The sequence below is a fragment of the Camelina sativa genome, chromosome 20 (assembly GCF_030686135.1).
Source record: "Camelina sativa cultivar CO46 ecotype springtype chromosome 20, ASM3068613v1".
Classification (NCBI taxonomy): domain Eukaryota; kingdom Viridiplantae; phylum Streptophyta; class Magnoliopsida; order Brassicales; family Brassicaceae; genus Camelina; species Camelina sativa.
In genome coordinates, this window is record NC_141899.1 from 11,704,878 (window position 1) to 11,722,438 (window position 17,561).

The 17,561-nt window shown below is 38.9% G+C and overlaps 3 protein-coding genes and 1 pseudogene across 3 annotated transcripts; 2 read left to right on the forward strand and 2 right to left on the reverse strand.

Moving 5' to 3' along the window:
- Positions 1-5,068: 5,068 nt before the first annotated feature.
- LOC147918739 (uncharacterized) lies at positions 5,069-5,816 on the forward strand. Its single transcript, XM_087504447.1, has one exon. The coding sequence runs from the start codon at positions 5,248-5,250 to the stop codon at positions 5,659-5,661; it is 414 nt and encodes a 137-aa protein (XP_087360573.1). The 5' UTR covers positions 5,069-5,247; the 3' UTR covers positions 5,662-5,816.
- Positions 5,817-6,817: 1,001 nt separating this feature from the next.
- LOC104770593 (uncharacterized) lies at positions 6,818-7,360 on the forward strand. The gene has a single exon (XM_010495043.2). The coding sequence runs from the start codon at positions 6,850-6,852 to the stop codon at positions 7,168-7,170; it is 321 nt and encodes a 106-aa protein (XP_010493345.1). The 5' UTR covers positions 6,818-6,849; the 3' UTR covers positions 7,171-7,360.
- A 253-nt stretch (positions 7,361-7,613) lies between these two features.
- LOC104770594 (UPF0481 protein At3g47200 pseudogene) lies at positions 7,614-9,317 on the reverse strand (annotated as a pseudogene).
- A 5,747-nt stretch (positions 9,318-15,064) lies between these two features.
- On the reverse strand, positions 15,065-16,063 carry LOC109131175 (uncharacterized). The gene is made up of 3 exons (XM_087503680.1): positions 15,771-16,063; positions 15,508-15,683; positions 15,065-15,165 (listed from the first exon to the last, which is right to left on the reverse strand). The coding sequence occupies exons 1-3, from the start codon at positions 16,061-16,063 to the stop codon at positions 15,065-15,067; spliced, it is 570 nt and encodes a 189-aa protein (XP_087359806.1).
- Between the last annotated feature and the right edge of the window lie 1,498 nt (positions 16,064-17,561).

The window sequence follows — 17,561 nt, forward strand, 5'->3', positions numbered from 1 at the left end:
GAGAAGTAAAATTATGTTGGCGTTCTAGACTAAGGGGCCAAACAGATGGGAGGATGCAAACTCACATGATGAGCATACCAAGAAAAATTGGAGTAAATCATGATTTACGACAAAAGGAAAGAGTCAAGAACAAGCTGAAGAAAGAGAGGGATGGATACAAGGAGTTTAAGTGAGTAGATGGGTCACACTACATCAAGGAAGCAACCTTAGTACCTGAAGAAGATAGTATATAGAAAAATCAGGCGAATGCTGGAGATGAAGAAGCTTACTAATGGCGTGAGAAGACCAAGTATATGGCGTAGGGGCAAATTTAAGAAAATTGGCAAGGATGTGTACTGGTGGAAGAGTGCCAAATATCGGTAACAAGTCAGGGAGATTATTAAAGACCAACAAAAGGGAGAAGAAGTTCCAATTGCTCCAGGAGCATTACACCAAAGTAGCAAAGTAATGGTGTATATGGTAGTAAGATGAAGACGCAGATGACAAGAAACAACAACATCGCAATAAGAGAAGGAGAAGACACTATAATTCGAGGACAAATTCTTATAAGGGGGGAGAATGTAATGACCCTCACTAAGGGCAGAAATCCCAAAACAAAAAGTCCGAAGAACAACCCGGAAAAGACTCAGAAAGAAGAAGAAGAGAAAATAAGGAAGAACGACCGGAAGAAGTCCGAGGAAAAAAATTATCAAGTCGAAGGATAGCCGAACCAAGACCGAAGTGATCGGAAGTACGATCGGGACTCTGTGTCCGATCAGGTATCGGCGACCTATACGAAAACTGCATACGCGGGTCGGAAATGGTACAGACCGGGAAGGACGGACGCATACGGGACGGTGATGGTATAGACCGAGTACAGACGAGAAGTACGGGACATACCAAGGAAATACGGACGAACCGAGGAAGTATGGTACAGACGGAAGTGGGATGGTACAGACGGACAAGTACCGAGAGAGGCGGAGAAGTACCAAGAAGGACGGTACAGATCGAGAAAGTGCGGACGAGATGAGAAAGTACCGTGAGAGTACGGAAGGACCGAGGCGATTATGGTCGAAGACCGAGATTTTGCGGACGTACTGGACGATCGACGGATGAACCCGACATCGACCCAGATTTTAAGGAAGCTGTCGGATGGCGCAAGAGGGATTTTATTTCACAAACCAGCCAATAGAAATTCATGCAGAACTGAAGTTTAATCATTTTGTTGTTGAAAACACAAAAGAAGGACATTATCATTATGTTCCTAAGGTTTTGGCCAATGAAATTACATGCATCTAAAGTGGGAGACAAGAGAGATTTTCTCTTTGTTTTTGCCAACTCATGTAAGAAAGAAGAAGAAGACTCTTTGGGAGACTTGTGCGCCAAGTGTTAACCAAAGGAGAGAAGAGAGAGATCGAGCAAGTGCTCACCAAGCATTGGCGAGTAGCACCGCCCATTTTGCCTATAAAAAGAAGGCCACCCCCTTCTTATTTCATCACTCAGCTCAAAAGAAAAACACCAAAAGTTTCTCTAAGCTCTTGCTCTCTCTCGAAGCGAAGTGAGACGCTGTTCGCGGAAGCAGAGGGACGCTGAACGGTGACGCTGTGTGGATGCTGTTTGAAGCTAGGAAGGAAGGTTGTCTGATCCGCGATGCCATGAAGTCCGATTATCGATCTGCTAAAACACTGTGAGTCTTGTGGTGAGTTCTGTGGTAGTTTTGTGTGGGGTGCTGCATGGTTCTTAGGACCCATGTACGTACCCATTTCTTGCTGAATTTAGACTAGATTCATGCTAGAATCAGTTTAACTTGTGCATGCGTAATATGGTAAATTCATGCTAGATTCTTGTTTAAACCACATAGAATTTATGCTATGAATCACCATGCATGTTGAGAATTGAAGAAAATTGGACCTCATGTTTACATGATGAAATTATGTTTACTTGATGCATTTTTTTTAGCAATTTGGCTTGCTTAAAATTTGGACAATGGACTTGCATGCATGATATAAGTGATAGATTTTTACTTGCAATATTCCTTGCTTAAAAATCGGATAAATTGGTTACATGCATGTAGAACAATCTAAGTCGCTTGTATTTTCATTCTTGTTGCCTGTTGATTGTTGCTTGTTTCTTGCTTGATTTTCTTGCGTGCTTTGCTTGATTTTCTTGCTTGAATTGTTTGTGTTGTAGTACTTGTTTTAGCTGAGTCTCTCAAATTTTTTTCCTGAGTCCTAGCTAGAATAGAGTAGTCGATCTTCTATTCCAATTTGTGATTGTCTCGCGAGAGTTCTCGATGACCACTCGCGTGGGACAAAGTCACGTCTAGCTAGCTACTAGAGTGACCGCTACTAGACGTAGTTGCTTGAGTGGGCTCATGCTGGTTACCTTTGTGGTTTCAGCATGGGAAGTGTTGTGGAACAGAACACATTATCGAGGATCCTTAGGTGAAAAGAGTCTAGATTATTCAACCCTTGTTGTATTCTAGTCGTCTTTGTTGTTCCTTAGGTGAAATGAGTCTAGAGTATTCAAGTAACCCTTGTTATATTCTAGTCGTCTTTGTTGTTCCTTAGGTGAAAAGAGTCTAGAGTATTCAAGTAACCCTTGTTGAATTCTAGTCGTCTTTGTTGTTGTGTAGGAGTAAAGAGTCTAGAGTATCCAAGTAACCTGTGTCTTACTTTAGTCGTCTTTATTGTTGAGGGAAGAGTCTAGGTTGATCGAGTCAAGTCTTATCTGATCTAACCTTCTTGCTTGCATGTTTGTTATTGCTTCCGCTATTGTTTATGTTGCGTAGCTTTGATCGCCTTGCTTGTTTCCTTGCTGTTGGGATAGTCGGGGCAGGGGAAGTAGAAGCATGTTTAGGAAGGGGTACCCAGGCTCACTGAGTAATCTTAGATTACTCATGTTGTTTAGTGCTTGTCTTGCAGGAAGCTTAGGATGAGTTTAGAGCTGGAGCAAACTCTAGGGTGCCGGATAGGGTTTTTCTGTGTTTTTGTAAAATCCTATATTTTTCCTAAGATGTTTTCTACGAAAGTATCCGACTATTTATGTATGTTGCTTTGCATACTTATTTTCAATGTAATAATTTGTTAAAGTAATATATTCGATTTTTGGGGAAACATGGCAAGTTGTATTTGATACTCGGTCTTGTCCGGATCAACCCAACGCGTCAGAGCTGCAAGGGTTGCAAAGCCTAAGCGAACTTTGACCGTGGACGGAGTCGCGTCCAGGAGGACTGGTCGGGAAACTGCAGCTTCCGTCCCTCGACCAGACTACCTGGGTGCAATTTCGACAAGTAGCGTTCCCAGTGCCGTCCACTGTCCTGTCCAACCGTACGGCGGTTCGAAGGCGTTACACGTAGTACACCCACCCTATTTATCCAGTTTCTTGACCGGTTTGTCCGCAATAAACTGCTCTCGATGCAACACCAAACGGCTAAGTTTTTTAATGGCCTGAAGCTGCTAAATCCAATTATACTTTTTTTTTTCTGCTTCCGTTTAAAACTAAAATTGATGTAGATGCATTTTTTTGTAAAAAAAAACTTTTTCGATTGAATATCATTTTACAATTGTTCCAAACAAAGATGTGGCAATTTTCACGGATATCAAAACTCAGATATTCGAAGTGGCCAGAAACGAATACAAATATCCTAAAAAATCCTAATATCTGGATCCGGCTCAGTCCTAGAGTTAATAATGAGTTTTTTTTGGGTCTGATATGAAGGTAATTTATTGAGGCTGTGAAATACTAATAAGTTATGAGCTCGATATAGTATTTGAGTCTATATGTTTATTGTCATGATTATTACATAATTTGTTTTTAATGCAAGCTTATAGTATAATGTAACTTTTTATTGATTAATATTGCTTGTAATATTTCACATGTTTTATGTAGGTATTTATAAAAAAAATGAGGATTTGAATGAATTATTATGACCAATAGTGAGGAATACATTAGCTAAATAAAAATTCTTTTCAAATTAAATTTAAGGTTGTAGTATTGGAGATAAACACTTCAAACATTAAATTCGTCGTTCAGCAAACCTTCAAATGAGGTTTTCCTTTTGAAAATGTTCTTAAAGGAACGGAAAATATATGCATCGCAGCTGTCAATTACTTTTCCAATTTCCACCATCTGATGGCTAAAATTAAAATTGTGGCTAGCTTAATTACTCCTTAAGAGTGAAAGAAAAGCTACAGATGTGATTCTATTTGAACCTTATAACTCGTACGTAAACCGAGTATAGAGATTAGAGACACAATAACAAAGTATTAAAGGGATAAGTTTAATTTAGTGGTCAGATATAGCACTCTGGGTCTTTCCTACGAGTTGAAAAAAAGTCACATTTGATGGCTTGGATAATCAAAGACTTGAGAAACGACTCTCTTGGACTACGGCCTACAGATTACAGTCAAAATCATGAGAAACAACCAATTTTCAGTCTTCACCAACTCTTTTTTTTCTTACATTTTAATTTTTTTTTTTTTTTTTTTGGAACCTGGTTTTAACTTTTAATTTTGATTTTTCACATACTTTTTTTTATTACTATGCAAGGAATGAGAAATCAGAACTGTTCTGGGAGAACTTAAAAAAAAATACAGTTTTTATGACACCACCTATCAAAAACATCAGTATTTTAGTTTTAGTCTATTTTCATAAATACCAGATTTAAAAATTTGAAGAAAGCATATTATATTAAGGTGCAAATGGTTAAGGATGAACGATTGGAAAAAGAAATTGAGTTGAAAAAAAGAGGTGAATAGCATTAATTCAACGAAATAGGATAGGAGAATTGGATTGAACAAATTTTTTTATAATTTGTTATTTTTTCCAACTTATTCATTTCAAATGGTCATCCATTTGCAGCTTTTATATGCTGCATGTTATAAAATATTTATAAGATTTTCTAAACGGATAATAAAATGTTTTCCTTATTATTGGTATTTTTCAAAGTTGTATTCTTTAAAATACCCATAATTGAGGGAACATTAAATAAAGATTTACAGTACATAAAGTGAGCTACGTAATTTAAGTTTTTTTTTTTTTTGTTTTTTTTTTCTCTTTTGGTAAATTTCCTGCAAGTGAGTGGTGGAAGAAAGGAAGCTGCGTGGAGTCCCAAGAATTAAATTGTTGAGAAACACCCTTATAATACTCAGGTGATCTCTTTCTCTCATTCTGAAGATTAATTGTATCTGGTAGTATTACCTTCTTTAAGTTCGACAAAGAAGCACATATTGTTTGTTAAAAACTCATCTATCCACCCTTAGAAAAATGTCTACAGGATGTCTAAGCTGCTTCAAGAAGAAGCAGAGCAAGAAAGAAAACAAACCCGTGAAAACAGAGAGGTTGCCAGAGCCGGTTGGAGAAGAAGAAGGTATACCAGACAAACCCTTGAAACTGAAAGCAGAGAGATTGCCAGAGCCGGTTGAAGCAAAAGAAAATCTAAAAGACAAGACGGGGCCGGATAAATGCGCGGAGAAGACGAGACCCAATAAGGAGCCATGCATGGCAGTGGCACCAGTGTACGCGTACTGTCCCCCCTCATATTTAAGAAGCAACAATGGCGGCTTTGGCCCGGTGGACTACCAAGAACTCTGGGGAAGTATCTCTTCTTCAATGAATAATGAATTCAACAAAGTGAAGACCTTTGATATACGAGGAGTCACAGACGACACAGCCAAGTGAAATAAGTACATAGGTTCATCGCGTGCATGAAATTGTACGACTCTCTTCATAAAATATTTTCTTGAACCACTGGTTCCTACTTTTATGTATCTTGATCACATCTTTGTTACTGTATACTGCCTTTATGTGAGAAATATCAAAAGTGGTAAAGAAAACAGCAAAGTATTTAGACGATCAAGAATCATTCATTGTGTTTAAAGGAACCTGGTTTTCCAAAAGGAGAAGATCGGCTCGATTCGACGGCAAAATCCACGGCATTCTGAAAATAGGATCATCAAGATTTGTGTAAACAACTTTCCCGGAAACAACAAAGAACAACGTGAGGATTAAGCAACCATCAAGAACCATCATCTCAACCAACTTTTCAGAATCAAAACCAAGATCCTCGGAGTAAGACCCTCTTATAATATTTTCCAAACTCGATACAGCTTTGAACAGTTCTTGAGGATCAATTCCTTTCTCTTCCATTTTAGCCACGAAAAACTTCAAGAACCGGCGTTTATGCTGCTGTGTCATCTGGAGATGTTCTTTACCGTGATGGTAAGGACCATTGGAGAGGATCTTTGGTTCGTAAGCTTTGAGGTTGATTCGTGCAAGGCTCTGTGGGATTCTCACGATGCAACATATTCTGAACCAGCTGATTCTCTCAGAAGTTTTGGACCAATATCTTCTGAAACTAATCGATATATGTCCACGACTGTTGATGTCGGATCCATTAATTCAAACCTTCAAAACCACCTCAGGTTGTCTTCTGGTTAGGTGGAAGACTTGAAAAACTTTTGTTTTATTTTTTATATGGATTAGTCATCCTCGAATTTTGTAATGAAACTTAAGAAAGGAGGAGTGAAATTTCACACTAGCAAAATGTTGACAAGTCTCCACGTTAGGTCGGCAGAGGAACAAAAAAGTATTGGAAACCTAACTTTTCTTCTTTAACTTTCTGCAAGAGATAACAATTCGTTATTATAAATTTTTTTAGTCTCCACGTTTTTTTTTCTTTGTAGTTTTTACTAAAATTTGGACAACTCTCCATTTACTCTTAAGTCAACTTTCAAAAAGCCACAGAACACGCTTACAATAGCAATCTACAAGAACTCAGATGTATATATAAACATCAAAAACCTGATCTTTTGTCTATGTATAACTTTGATTACAAACAACAAGCAATAGGTTGATAAAATCTTGAAAATGTCTAGAGGATGTTTAATTAGTTGTCTCAACATCATATGTTTGATGAGGAAGAAGCAGAGTAAGAAGCAACAACACAATCCTGTGAAAACAGAGGATGTGGTTGAGCCAGTAGGAGTCAAAGATGCTGAAGAAGAAGCCCTGGACAGGAAGACAAACGTCATGGGATCACCGGGATACAGAAAATCTGAATATATGTATATTAGCGACATTATTTATGAAAAACTTGGGGAAGGTGATTCTTCTTTATCCTTGAAAAATGATTTCAACAAAGTGAAGAGCTTTGATTTACGAGGAGTGACAAAAACAGAGGAGAACTAAGGAACAAGATGGGACTTGAGTATTGAGATGTAAAGTTCATCATGGTTAAAATTTTAGCTCTAGATTGCTTTCTTTCTCAGTATTATTTTAATTTATAATCTTGTATTGAGCCACTGGTCTCTACTTTTTCCTATGCGAGATGTAAGCTATGTCAGACTTAGTTAAAGGTGTTTTAAGATATAGAACAAAATTAAAGTGTTTAGAATGCATCACTGGACTGAGAACAAGTAAATCACAAAATTAGTATATATCTCTTATATATTAGTTAGGATATTATTCCCAATACAGAAAACACGATTTTTAGCTTTTGTGACTGTTGAAAGAAATGTTTGATCGCCTTTATACTCGACCGCACCTTCTCTATATTTTGATTTTGCTATCTTGTGCTACCTTGTTGCAACAAGACACACTTTTTAAATTTGTTTTCTAAAAAAAAAAAAGTATTAAATAATAATTTGAAATTTGATATTAATTTTTGTTCCAATACACCATAAGTACTGCTAGCTTAAACATATAAAGTACGCACTTACACTCAATTGTTTTTGGGAGGACGAAAGTAAGGATAAGCTGCAAAGAAAGCTTGGAAAATGGTAAGGAGAAGAAGCATCAAAGCCGCACAAGATGAAAGAAATGTCCATGGAGTGTTGAAATGCGTGTACTTGAACCCTGCCCATTGCACGTGGCAACCTTTTGAAGTGTACTCGTTCACCCCCTCGAACACATCTCTCAAGAAACTATCATATATGCTGAATGAGATGTCTTTTCCGATGTTCTTGAAGAATAAAGAAACATCTTCACCCGTTCCGAAATAGTTCTCTATAATCTCTTTCTCGACTAAGAAGGTCGCATCATCTTCTGTATTTATCAAGCAACCCATGAATGTTACATAGCTTGTAATCTCAGTGGAGAAATTCATATTAAACTGCTCAAAGGCAACGGAGTTGATCAAAAGAGTGCTGATAAAGTCATCAAAGACAAGTAGTGGTATTTCAACCAGACCATTCTTGAAACTTATGTCTAAAGGTGTCTTAACATTCTCCCTCTTCTTGAATTTTATTCCCCGAAGTCGAAGTTTTTTAGCTGAGATAATTAGTCCAAGAAAGGGGCTGCGAGGAGGCGATGATGTTTGCGCTTCAGTTCTCTCCTTTGAACTACCTATCTTACCGAGACAAGTGTTTTGGGATGTCTCTGTTCTTGAATTTTCCCCATGTTCAGTACCACTCAAGATATTGATACAACATTGCTTTGGGGTGGTTGGTGGAGGCGGGACGGTATGAAAGTCTTACGGATAAGATCAAGGAGATGTTTTGCTCTAAGATCGTTGTGTTCCTTCCAGAACTCGTCTGGTTTTTCTATCGAGTAGTTGAAGAATTTGAAGGCTAGCATGTTTAAGGTAGTAGATGGAGCTAGCTTTGATGTCTCTAAAAGACTTTTAAGAAGAAAGAGAGGAACCTGGTTTTCAAGAAGAAGAAGATCGCTTCGAAGAGTTGGCAATATCCATCGCAGCATGAGTATTGGGTCTTTGTAGTTTGTGTATTCAATCTTTTCTGAAACTATTAGGAACAACATAAGAATGAAACAACCATCAAGAATCATCACCTTGATCAGCTTTTGTCGACTAAACTCTAGCTTCTCGGAGTAGGAGTCTCTTATCTTCTGTTCCAATCCTGAGACTACATCGACTAAGTGACTTAGGTTGACGCCATTGTCCTTAGTCTTTGACACGAACATCTTCAAATAAAGTTTTTTATGCTCCTCTATCATCTTGAGATGTTTATTATCACTCGAGTGGTGATAAGGGCCTATTGAAACGATCTTGGGTGCATAAGCTTTGTCGTTGACTCGCTCGAGAGTATGAGGGATTCTATAGATGCAACAAGATCTACCACCTGCTGATTCCTTCAGATGGATCGGTGGGATCACTTTATCTAAGAGAAAATAAGCTTCTTCTTCTTCTTCTTCAGCTTTTTCGTCCCCGTATGTGGCACTCTCTCCATTGGTTTGGCTGGGAGGATCCATGGATCTCTAGCTTGCTATCAGTCTTCTTTTTTTTTTTTTTAACTTTGTGAAATGGTTTTGTTGAACATCTAAACAAAAACTTAACGATTCATGTAAAACCAAGAACCGATTTTAAAATGATATAATTTTTCTTCTAGCTGTATTATACAAATATCACGTTTCCCCACATATTATTATTAGTTTAAGCCTTTCTCAGATCAAGCCGTTCACACTTCACACACATGGCATCACCAGTGATAATCTTGTTTTTGTTGTAAACTAGAGGATTTAGGGAGAACTATCTTGTTCTTATTATTGAATGAAGTCTCAAGAGGTTACATATATATAGGTTCCCATAAGGGATTAAGTAAACCGACCTAAGACTAATACATAGCCGCATGGGCTTTAGGACATGGCCGATGGGCCTAAGTACAATGGACCGTAATTATAGGGACAATACACGGGCCGGTCAGATAGAGTCCACTAAGTGTTTTACAACATTCTCCCTTGGACGATATGACCGTGCCTATGCTTGGACGGGATCGCTGCAATGTGCTTAGGGGATGCTACCTCATTAAAACCTTACCAGGAAAACCCATTGGGACAAAACCTTGGTGAAGGAAAAAGAGTACAGCACACATTGCTCCCCCTGTTCCAAACATCACTCTAAGTCCTTAAGCCTCCGCATTCCAATCTGGTGTGTGAGCTTCCTGAAAGTTGTTGTCGGTAGTGCCTTTGTGAAGAGATCGGCTGAGTTGTCGCATGACTGAACTTGCACCACTTGAACTTCTCCGGCCTTTTGTAGTTCATGTGTGTAGAAGAACTTCGGCAGTATGTGCTCCTTGATGTAACCTTCCTTGAGCTGTGCGATGCAGGCTGTGTTGTCTTCATAGAGTATGGTTGCTGATTTGTCCTCATTTAGTACTATTAGCACACTAAACTTTCTTTGTTATAACCTGCATCAGCAAAACCAATTAAAACATCTTTGTTATAGTTAGTATAATATAAACCCAAATTTAAAGTTCCTTGTAGGTAATGTAATTAATACTTAATTTCACTCTAGTGCCTTTGGGTTAAACAAGAACTAAATCTTGCAAGGAGGTTCACGGCAAAACATAAGTCTGGTCTATTGTGGCTAGCCAAGAATATTAACACTCCTATAGCACTGAGGTATGGCATTTTAGGACCAAGAACTTCTTCATTGTCCTTCTTAGGAGCAAATGGATCTTTATCCACTTCTACACTTCTCACAACCATTGGGCTAGTCAATGAGTGAGCTTGCTCCATATTAAATCTCTTGAGTACCTGATATGTCTATATTTTGTCTCTGCTAAGCATGTTTTTGTCACGCATCTAGTTAGGATAACTAATTGTTTTGCATGAATTTCTACTCTCTTTTGTACACTTTTCATATTTAGGTAGTTCTTGCATTATCTTCGCATACATCGTGCATTTTGGAGTATTTCAGGTATTTAGGAGACTTTGGAGCCAGGCTGTCTCGAGTCGCGCCATCACTCCGTCATCACACATCCGCTCGGGTCGCGCCATCATTCCGTCATCACACATCTGCTCGGGTCGCGCCATCATTCCATCATCACACATCCGCTTGGGTCACGCCATCATTCCATCGTTACACATCCGATCGAGTCGCGCTGTCATGCCGATCGAGTCGCGCTGTCTGCCAATCGAGTCGCCGTTCGAGTCGTCCTTCGAGCCACCGGTCGGGGGATTCAGCTTTTGACGTCTTCAACTTTCCAATGCTGTTTATTTCAAGCCAATCGAATTGAGTCATCTTTCCAATGCCGTTTATTTCAAGCCAATCGAAGCTGTGGTTCAAAAGTTATCATCGTTTTAGTGGAAGCGTATACATCCAGCTCGAGTCGCGCTGTCGTGCCGTTCGAGTCGCGCCGTCATGCCGTTCGAGTCGCACTGTCATGTCATTCGAGTCGCGCTACTCGTGCCAATGCCATCACTCACTCGAGCCATCACTCGTTCGCACATGTCAGGAAGACGTTCCATCTTACACGCTTCAGGAGATTCCCAAACCGACTCTTCATCTTGTCGTTTTAAGTTTTAGGGATTTTATGTCTTTACTATAAATACGTTTTGTTAAGTCTTTGCGACATAATCTTAGTTTTTATCTCGTTTTTATTTTGTAAGGTTTCCCTAGCCACCAAGAACCGTTCTCAGACTTTGTATCCAGATATCTTTTGCTACATTGAGTATTTGCATTTGATTTCTTCTACAAACTTGTTTATCTTATTTTTACCTATCTAAGAATGCTTGTTTCAATGTTTTCTGAGTTTGTATTGTTGATGATGATTTCTGGATCTGAGTAGTGCGTTAGTTCTTGAGGATGGGATAGATTAGGTGGAGGATCTTAGGATGTATGGTGTTTAAGCTTGATTTGTATGATTCCCTTCTGGACTAGAGTTAGAATTACTAGTTTCTCTCTGATCAATTGGAACTAGGTTCGAGACATTTCCACACCCAAAAGGTGTTCGATGAAATGTCTGACCAACTAGTCCCAGAGACTTACGTTCCTAGCCTAAGAGATTAGTTGTCTAGGATGTTTGTTGACGTGAATGAATTTGTTTGTCATGCCTGCTCGACCACGTTTCTCTAGCGAGAGCTAGGTATGGAAGTGGTTGAGTCTGAGTAGCTTTTACCGAGAGATTGGATTAGCTAAGTTGTGATGTTCATTGTTTAGGGATAGATTGCTTGTGGCATGTTAAACACTCTGTAGACTAGGATACTCCACCGACATCAATTACTCCCATCCTTAGGACTTTTATCCTTTTGATTGATATTACATTCCTGAGATTGTTTCGCTTCTTGCTTTTTAGTTCATGCTTAGACTCGTTTCTGTTTTTATTAATTTTCATTTCTTGTCTTGCATTCTCGTTTCTAGTTCCAGAACACATTTTCGTTTGCATTTTTGTCATTCTAGGATTGTTAGAAAAAACACTCTTTTTGAATTGGCTTGACTTGTGATTCCTTGATTGCATCTTGATTGCTAGCAACATCCCATTTGGATTGACACCTTAAATACTACAACACTTAAGGTTAATTGAACCTGCTAGGATAGGAGACACAAAATCCTAGTATCAGTACCTTTTCTGTGTATGCCTTTTGATGCACAAGGATTCCATTGTTTCTGTACTCAAGCTGCAATCCCAAACAGAATCTTGTCTTGCCTAGGTCTTTCATCTCAAATTCTTTCTTGAGATATTCTACTGTTTGGGCGATTTCCCCAAAGGTTCCAAGGATGTTTAAATCATCCACATATACTACTATTATCACAAATCCTTTGTTTGCAAACTTCTTTATGAATATACATGGACTGATTGGGTCGTTCCTATAGCCTTTCTTTCCCAAATATTTGCTAAGTCTATTGTACCACATTCGACCACTCTGTTTCAGTCCATAAAGCGATTTGTCTAGCCTTATGCAGTATTGGTCTCTAGAACCACTCTTATCTTTGAGTTCTATACCCTCTGGTAATCTCATATAAATTTTGTTATCCAGTGGACCATATAGATATGCAGTTTCAACATCCATTAACCGCAAATCTAAGTTTTCTCTTATAGCCAGACTTATTAGATATCTAAAAGTCGTTGCATCCATCACAGGGGAGTATGTCTATTCATAATCTATGCTGGGTCTTTGAGAGAATCCTTGTGCTACAAGCCGTGCTTTGTATCTCACAATTTCATTGTTTTCATTTCTCTTTCTTAAAAAGACCCATTTGTGTCCTACTGGTTTAATTTCAGGTGTTATCCTTAAGGTCGGACCAAACACACTTCTCTTCTTTAAAGAGTTTAACTCCACATCAATAGCTTCTTGCCATTTAGGCCATTCTTTGCTTTGAGTGCACTCTAATATAGATGTGGGTTCATGATCCTCGTTTATCTCAAGTGCTACCTTGTATGCAAATATATCATCGATGTCGACATCTTTTCAGTTCCATTGTATTCCAGACATAATATAGTTTATTGAGATCTCATTGTTGTCAATTCCTTCAGGTTCATGAGGTTCAGCGTCCTGAGCCTCACTTTGTACCTTAGGGGTTTCTGTGACAACGTCTGGCTTTAATATAATTCCCTGGGCCTCGGTCTGTTTTGCACCTTTTGTTTTCCGAGGATTTTTATCTTTGGAACCTAATGGTCTACCCCGTTTCAAACGTGGTGTAGACTCTGTAGCAACTTGATTATTGTGTTCCTTGTGAACATCAATACGTAATGGTGCATTGCAAGCTGGTATGTACGATTTTGTTACTCTTTTCGGGTCAACAAAGGAATCTGGCAATTGATTAGCTAGCTATGTAGACGTATAATCTTTTGAACCTCTGCATCACATGCTAGAGTTCGAGGATCTTGCCAATTTAAGGATGTTTGATTCCATGTCAATTCTTTGCCCAGCTTGCTAGTCTCTCCACCTAATGTAGGGAATTCGGACTCAACGAATTGACAGTCCGCATATCTGGCCTTGAATAAATCTCCTGTGAGTGGCTCAAGATACTTTATAATGGTGGTAGACTCATAACCAACATATATTCCCATCCTTCTTTGAGGTCCCATCTTAGTTCTCTGTGGTGGAGCAATTGGTGTATAAACGGCACAACCAAATCTTTTGAGATGGGACAAGTCTGGCTCTTGACCCGATAATAGTTGGGATGGTGAATATTTGTGTTCCCTAGATGGCCTGATGCGTATGAGTTCTGCTGCATGTAAGACCGCGTGTCCCCAAGCTGACACAGGAAGCTTCGATCGCATTAACAATGGTCGAGCTATCAATTGTATTCGTTTAATGAAGGATTCAGCTAATCCGTTTTGTGTATGTACATGTGCAACAGGATGTTCCACACTCACCCCCATGGAGATACAGTAATCATTAAACGCTTGGGGTGTAAATTCACCAGCATTGTCTAGACGTATAGTCTTAAGTGGAAAATCTGGAAAATGTGCTCTTAATCTTATGATTTGAGCTAACATCTTAGCAAATGCTAAGTTTCTTGTGGATAACAAGCATACGTGAGACCATCTGGTAGATGCATCTATCATCACCATGAAATATCTGAATGTCCCACTTGGTGGGTGTATTGGTCCATATATGTCACCTTGTATCCTTTCCAGAAAGTTTAAAGTCTCTTTTGTGACTTTTACTGGTGAGGGTCTTATTATAAGTTTCCCTTGTGCACATGCTACACAAGTGAGATTTTTAGGGAAAACTTTTCTTTCTTTGAGGTTGTGCCCTTTTGAACTCTTAATTAGTTTACGCATCATGTTCGAACCCGGATGGCCAAGCCGGTCATGCCATAGAGTGAATTGTTGGTTAACCATTCTGTGCTTTGCTAAGTTAGCTTCTATCATATTGATTCTAGCATGGTATAGACCAGAGGCTAGTGCAGGTATAGTCTCTAGGATCTTCTTTTGTCCTTTCACATTTTCTGTAATGTAGAGGAACTCTTTAGATCCTTCACCATTGGTTTCAATATGATAACCATTTAGTCTTATATCTTTAAATCTCAGTAAGTTTCTCTTAGAGTTGGGTGAATATAAGGCGTCACATAACTCAATGTATGTGCCGTGAGGCAAGAGTATGTGACCCTGGCCGTAGCCTTCTATCAATTTTGCTATACCCGCAATTGTACTAACATTAGCATTTTTCATAATAAGATTTATGAAATATCTTTTGTCTTTTAGTATGGTGTGGCTGGAGCCACTGTCCACTACTAGTTCACTCATGTCCTCGGCCATTTCTATAAAGAGGACAATAAGTTTGTATTTTAACAAGTCAAATTTATAAAATAAAATCCATTGAATTTAAATCAAAGTCATTACAAGGAAATTAAATCATAAAAGCATAGAAATTAAACCAAAATAAAAATTGAAATTCAATCTTCATTGTTGAGGCAATCGGAAGTCTCATAGTCTAGCAAGTCATCCTTCTCATGATCGAAGTCTCCTTCATCATCGAGGTGCACAAGGTTGGCCTCTGGATTTTTCTTAAGAAATTCTTGATATGCATCAGTGAGGTGTTTGGGAGTTCTGCAGTTCTTGGCCTAGTGGTTTGACATACCACATCGGTGGCAAGTCGATTTGGCCTTGGTGTGTGGTTTAAAGGACCCACGGCCCCTACCACCACGTATGCGGCCTCCTCGACTAGCCTGGCCTCCTCGACCACCACGTCCTCTGCCACCACGGCCACGGCCGTAGTGTCTTTCTCTGTGGACGTAGTTGGTCTCATTAGGCTCTTTAGGCTCTACTGCAGCTTTCTTTCCCAAATCAACTTTATTTGCTTCTGGTAATGGGGCTGTACCAGGAGGTCTCATTGCACTGTTCATCATCAACAACTCATCGTTCTGCTCGGCTAACAGTAAACACTCAATGAGTTCCCCATAGTCAGCGAGCTTTTGATGCCGATATTGTTGTTGAAGAATTCTGTTATTGGGGCTGAAAGTAGACAAAGTCTTTTCTATCAGCTCCTGCTCAGTTACCTCTTTTCCACACAGCCTAAGGAGTGAGACAATCCTAAAGAGCTCAGAGTTATACTCTTCCACGGATTTGTAATCCTGGATCCTTAGGCTTTTCCAATCGAACTCGGCCTTTGGAAGGAGCACCGTCTTTTGGTGCCCATAACGGCGTTTAAGCTGTGTCCAAAGGGCGATAGGATCTCTTATGAAGAGGTACTGGCTTTTGAGACACTCAACAATGTGATGATGTATATGCTGGAGGCACTGATTCTTATTCTTGTCAGTGCTCTCGAATTCCTCATCGATGCACTCATGCATGCCGTGTGATGACAGATAGATCTCGGTGTCATTTGCCCATTGCAAGTAGTTCTTTCCAGAGGCTTGCAGGATGGGGTAGTCTAGGCTTTTGAGGTTTGCCATCTGCATAAAGTAGACAACCGATAGTTAGCATGCGATATTTAAGATCGAACCATGCAACATTATTTTTAGGACATGCGATATTTAAGACCGAACCATGCCACAAATATTATTCAGGTCATGCGGTATTTGAGACCGAACCATGCCTTAGGCCATGCGGTATTTGAGACCGAAACATGCCTTGCCTCTTATAGATTTATGGTTTAAATTCATGCATGCAAGACAACAAAATCAAATAGATATGCATGCAATGATTTCCTTATTTCTAGATAGGATTTCCTTTTCTTAAGTTTTCCTATTTAGTCTAGGATTTATGTGTTAAGAGTTTTAGGAACTTATCCTAATTAAATATTTAATCCGAAATTTTATGTTTTAATTTATGGAACTTTAACATAAGTTTTTAATTTAATCGGATATACTCTTAAACTATAATGTAAATTTTACTTAAGTTTTAGGATAATGGTTAAGAGTTATGGAAGTTATCCTAATTGATCCTAGACAAGCTCATACTCGAGTTCTATGGTTTTCATGGCCGAAAATTTGCAGGAAAACTATGTTCAAGTTTATCTAAGAAATCCTAAGAGTTAATTCATGCAGCCGAGTTCTATTAACAGCCTATACATGTTCGAATTTCTATATGATGCATGAATGACCAAGTTTTAATATCCTAGAACAGTTTGATTTAATATCTTATGAATCTAACAATTTTGGTTCTAGGTTCTTATGCATCACAACAAGCAACAATCAACCAAATTTTAATCTTGTAATATAATTGGTTTTAATTCTCAAGAAATCTAACAACCTAAACATGATCCGAATTTTAAGTTTTAGGTTTTAGAGATCTTAAACTATGTTGGTTGTTTTACTTGTTTGTTTTTAAGGTTCAATAGCTTTAAGGTTCAGATTCGAATATATGGTTTTAAGAGGGTTTCGAGTTTTATTTATCTTCACCGATTAGGATTCTGACTGGTTATGAACCGGGAGCTAAAGACCTTGGTAATTCCTCTCTTCCTCGATCACGAACAGCTTCCGCGAACAGCTTCCCTCGAACAGCTCCTCGCGAACTCACCCCCGAAACCGCGAACCAACGAACCTCGATCGGGTTTAGGATAAAACTTGATCACGAGCTAAGGATGCTCGTGAATCAACAAGAGATCTCCGAGACAAGAGGATAAGTCTCGAAGAAGAAGAAGAACAAAGGCGGTTTAGGGTTTTAGAGAAGAAGAGAATCGGCGGCTGCCTTAGGGTTTTAGGGTTAGAGGCTATCATGCTGATAACGTGTTGTAAACTAGAGGATATAGGGAGAAATCTCTTGTTCTTATTATTGAATGAAGTCTCAAGAGGTTACATATATATAGGTTCCTATAAAGGATTAAGTAAACCGACCTAAGACTAATACATAGCCGCATGAGCTTTAGAACATGGCCGATGGGCCTAAGTACAATGGACCATAACTATAGAGATAATACACGGGCCGGTCAGATAGAATCCACTAAGTGTT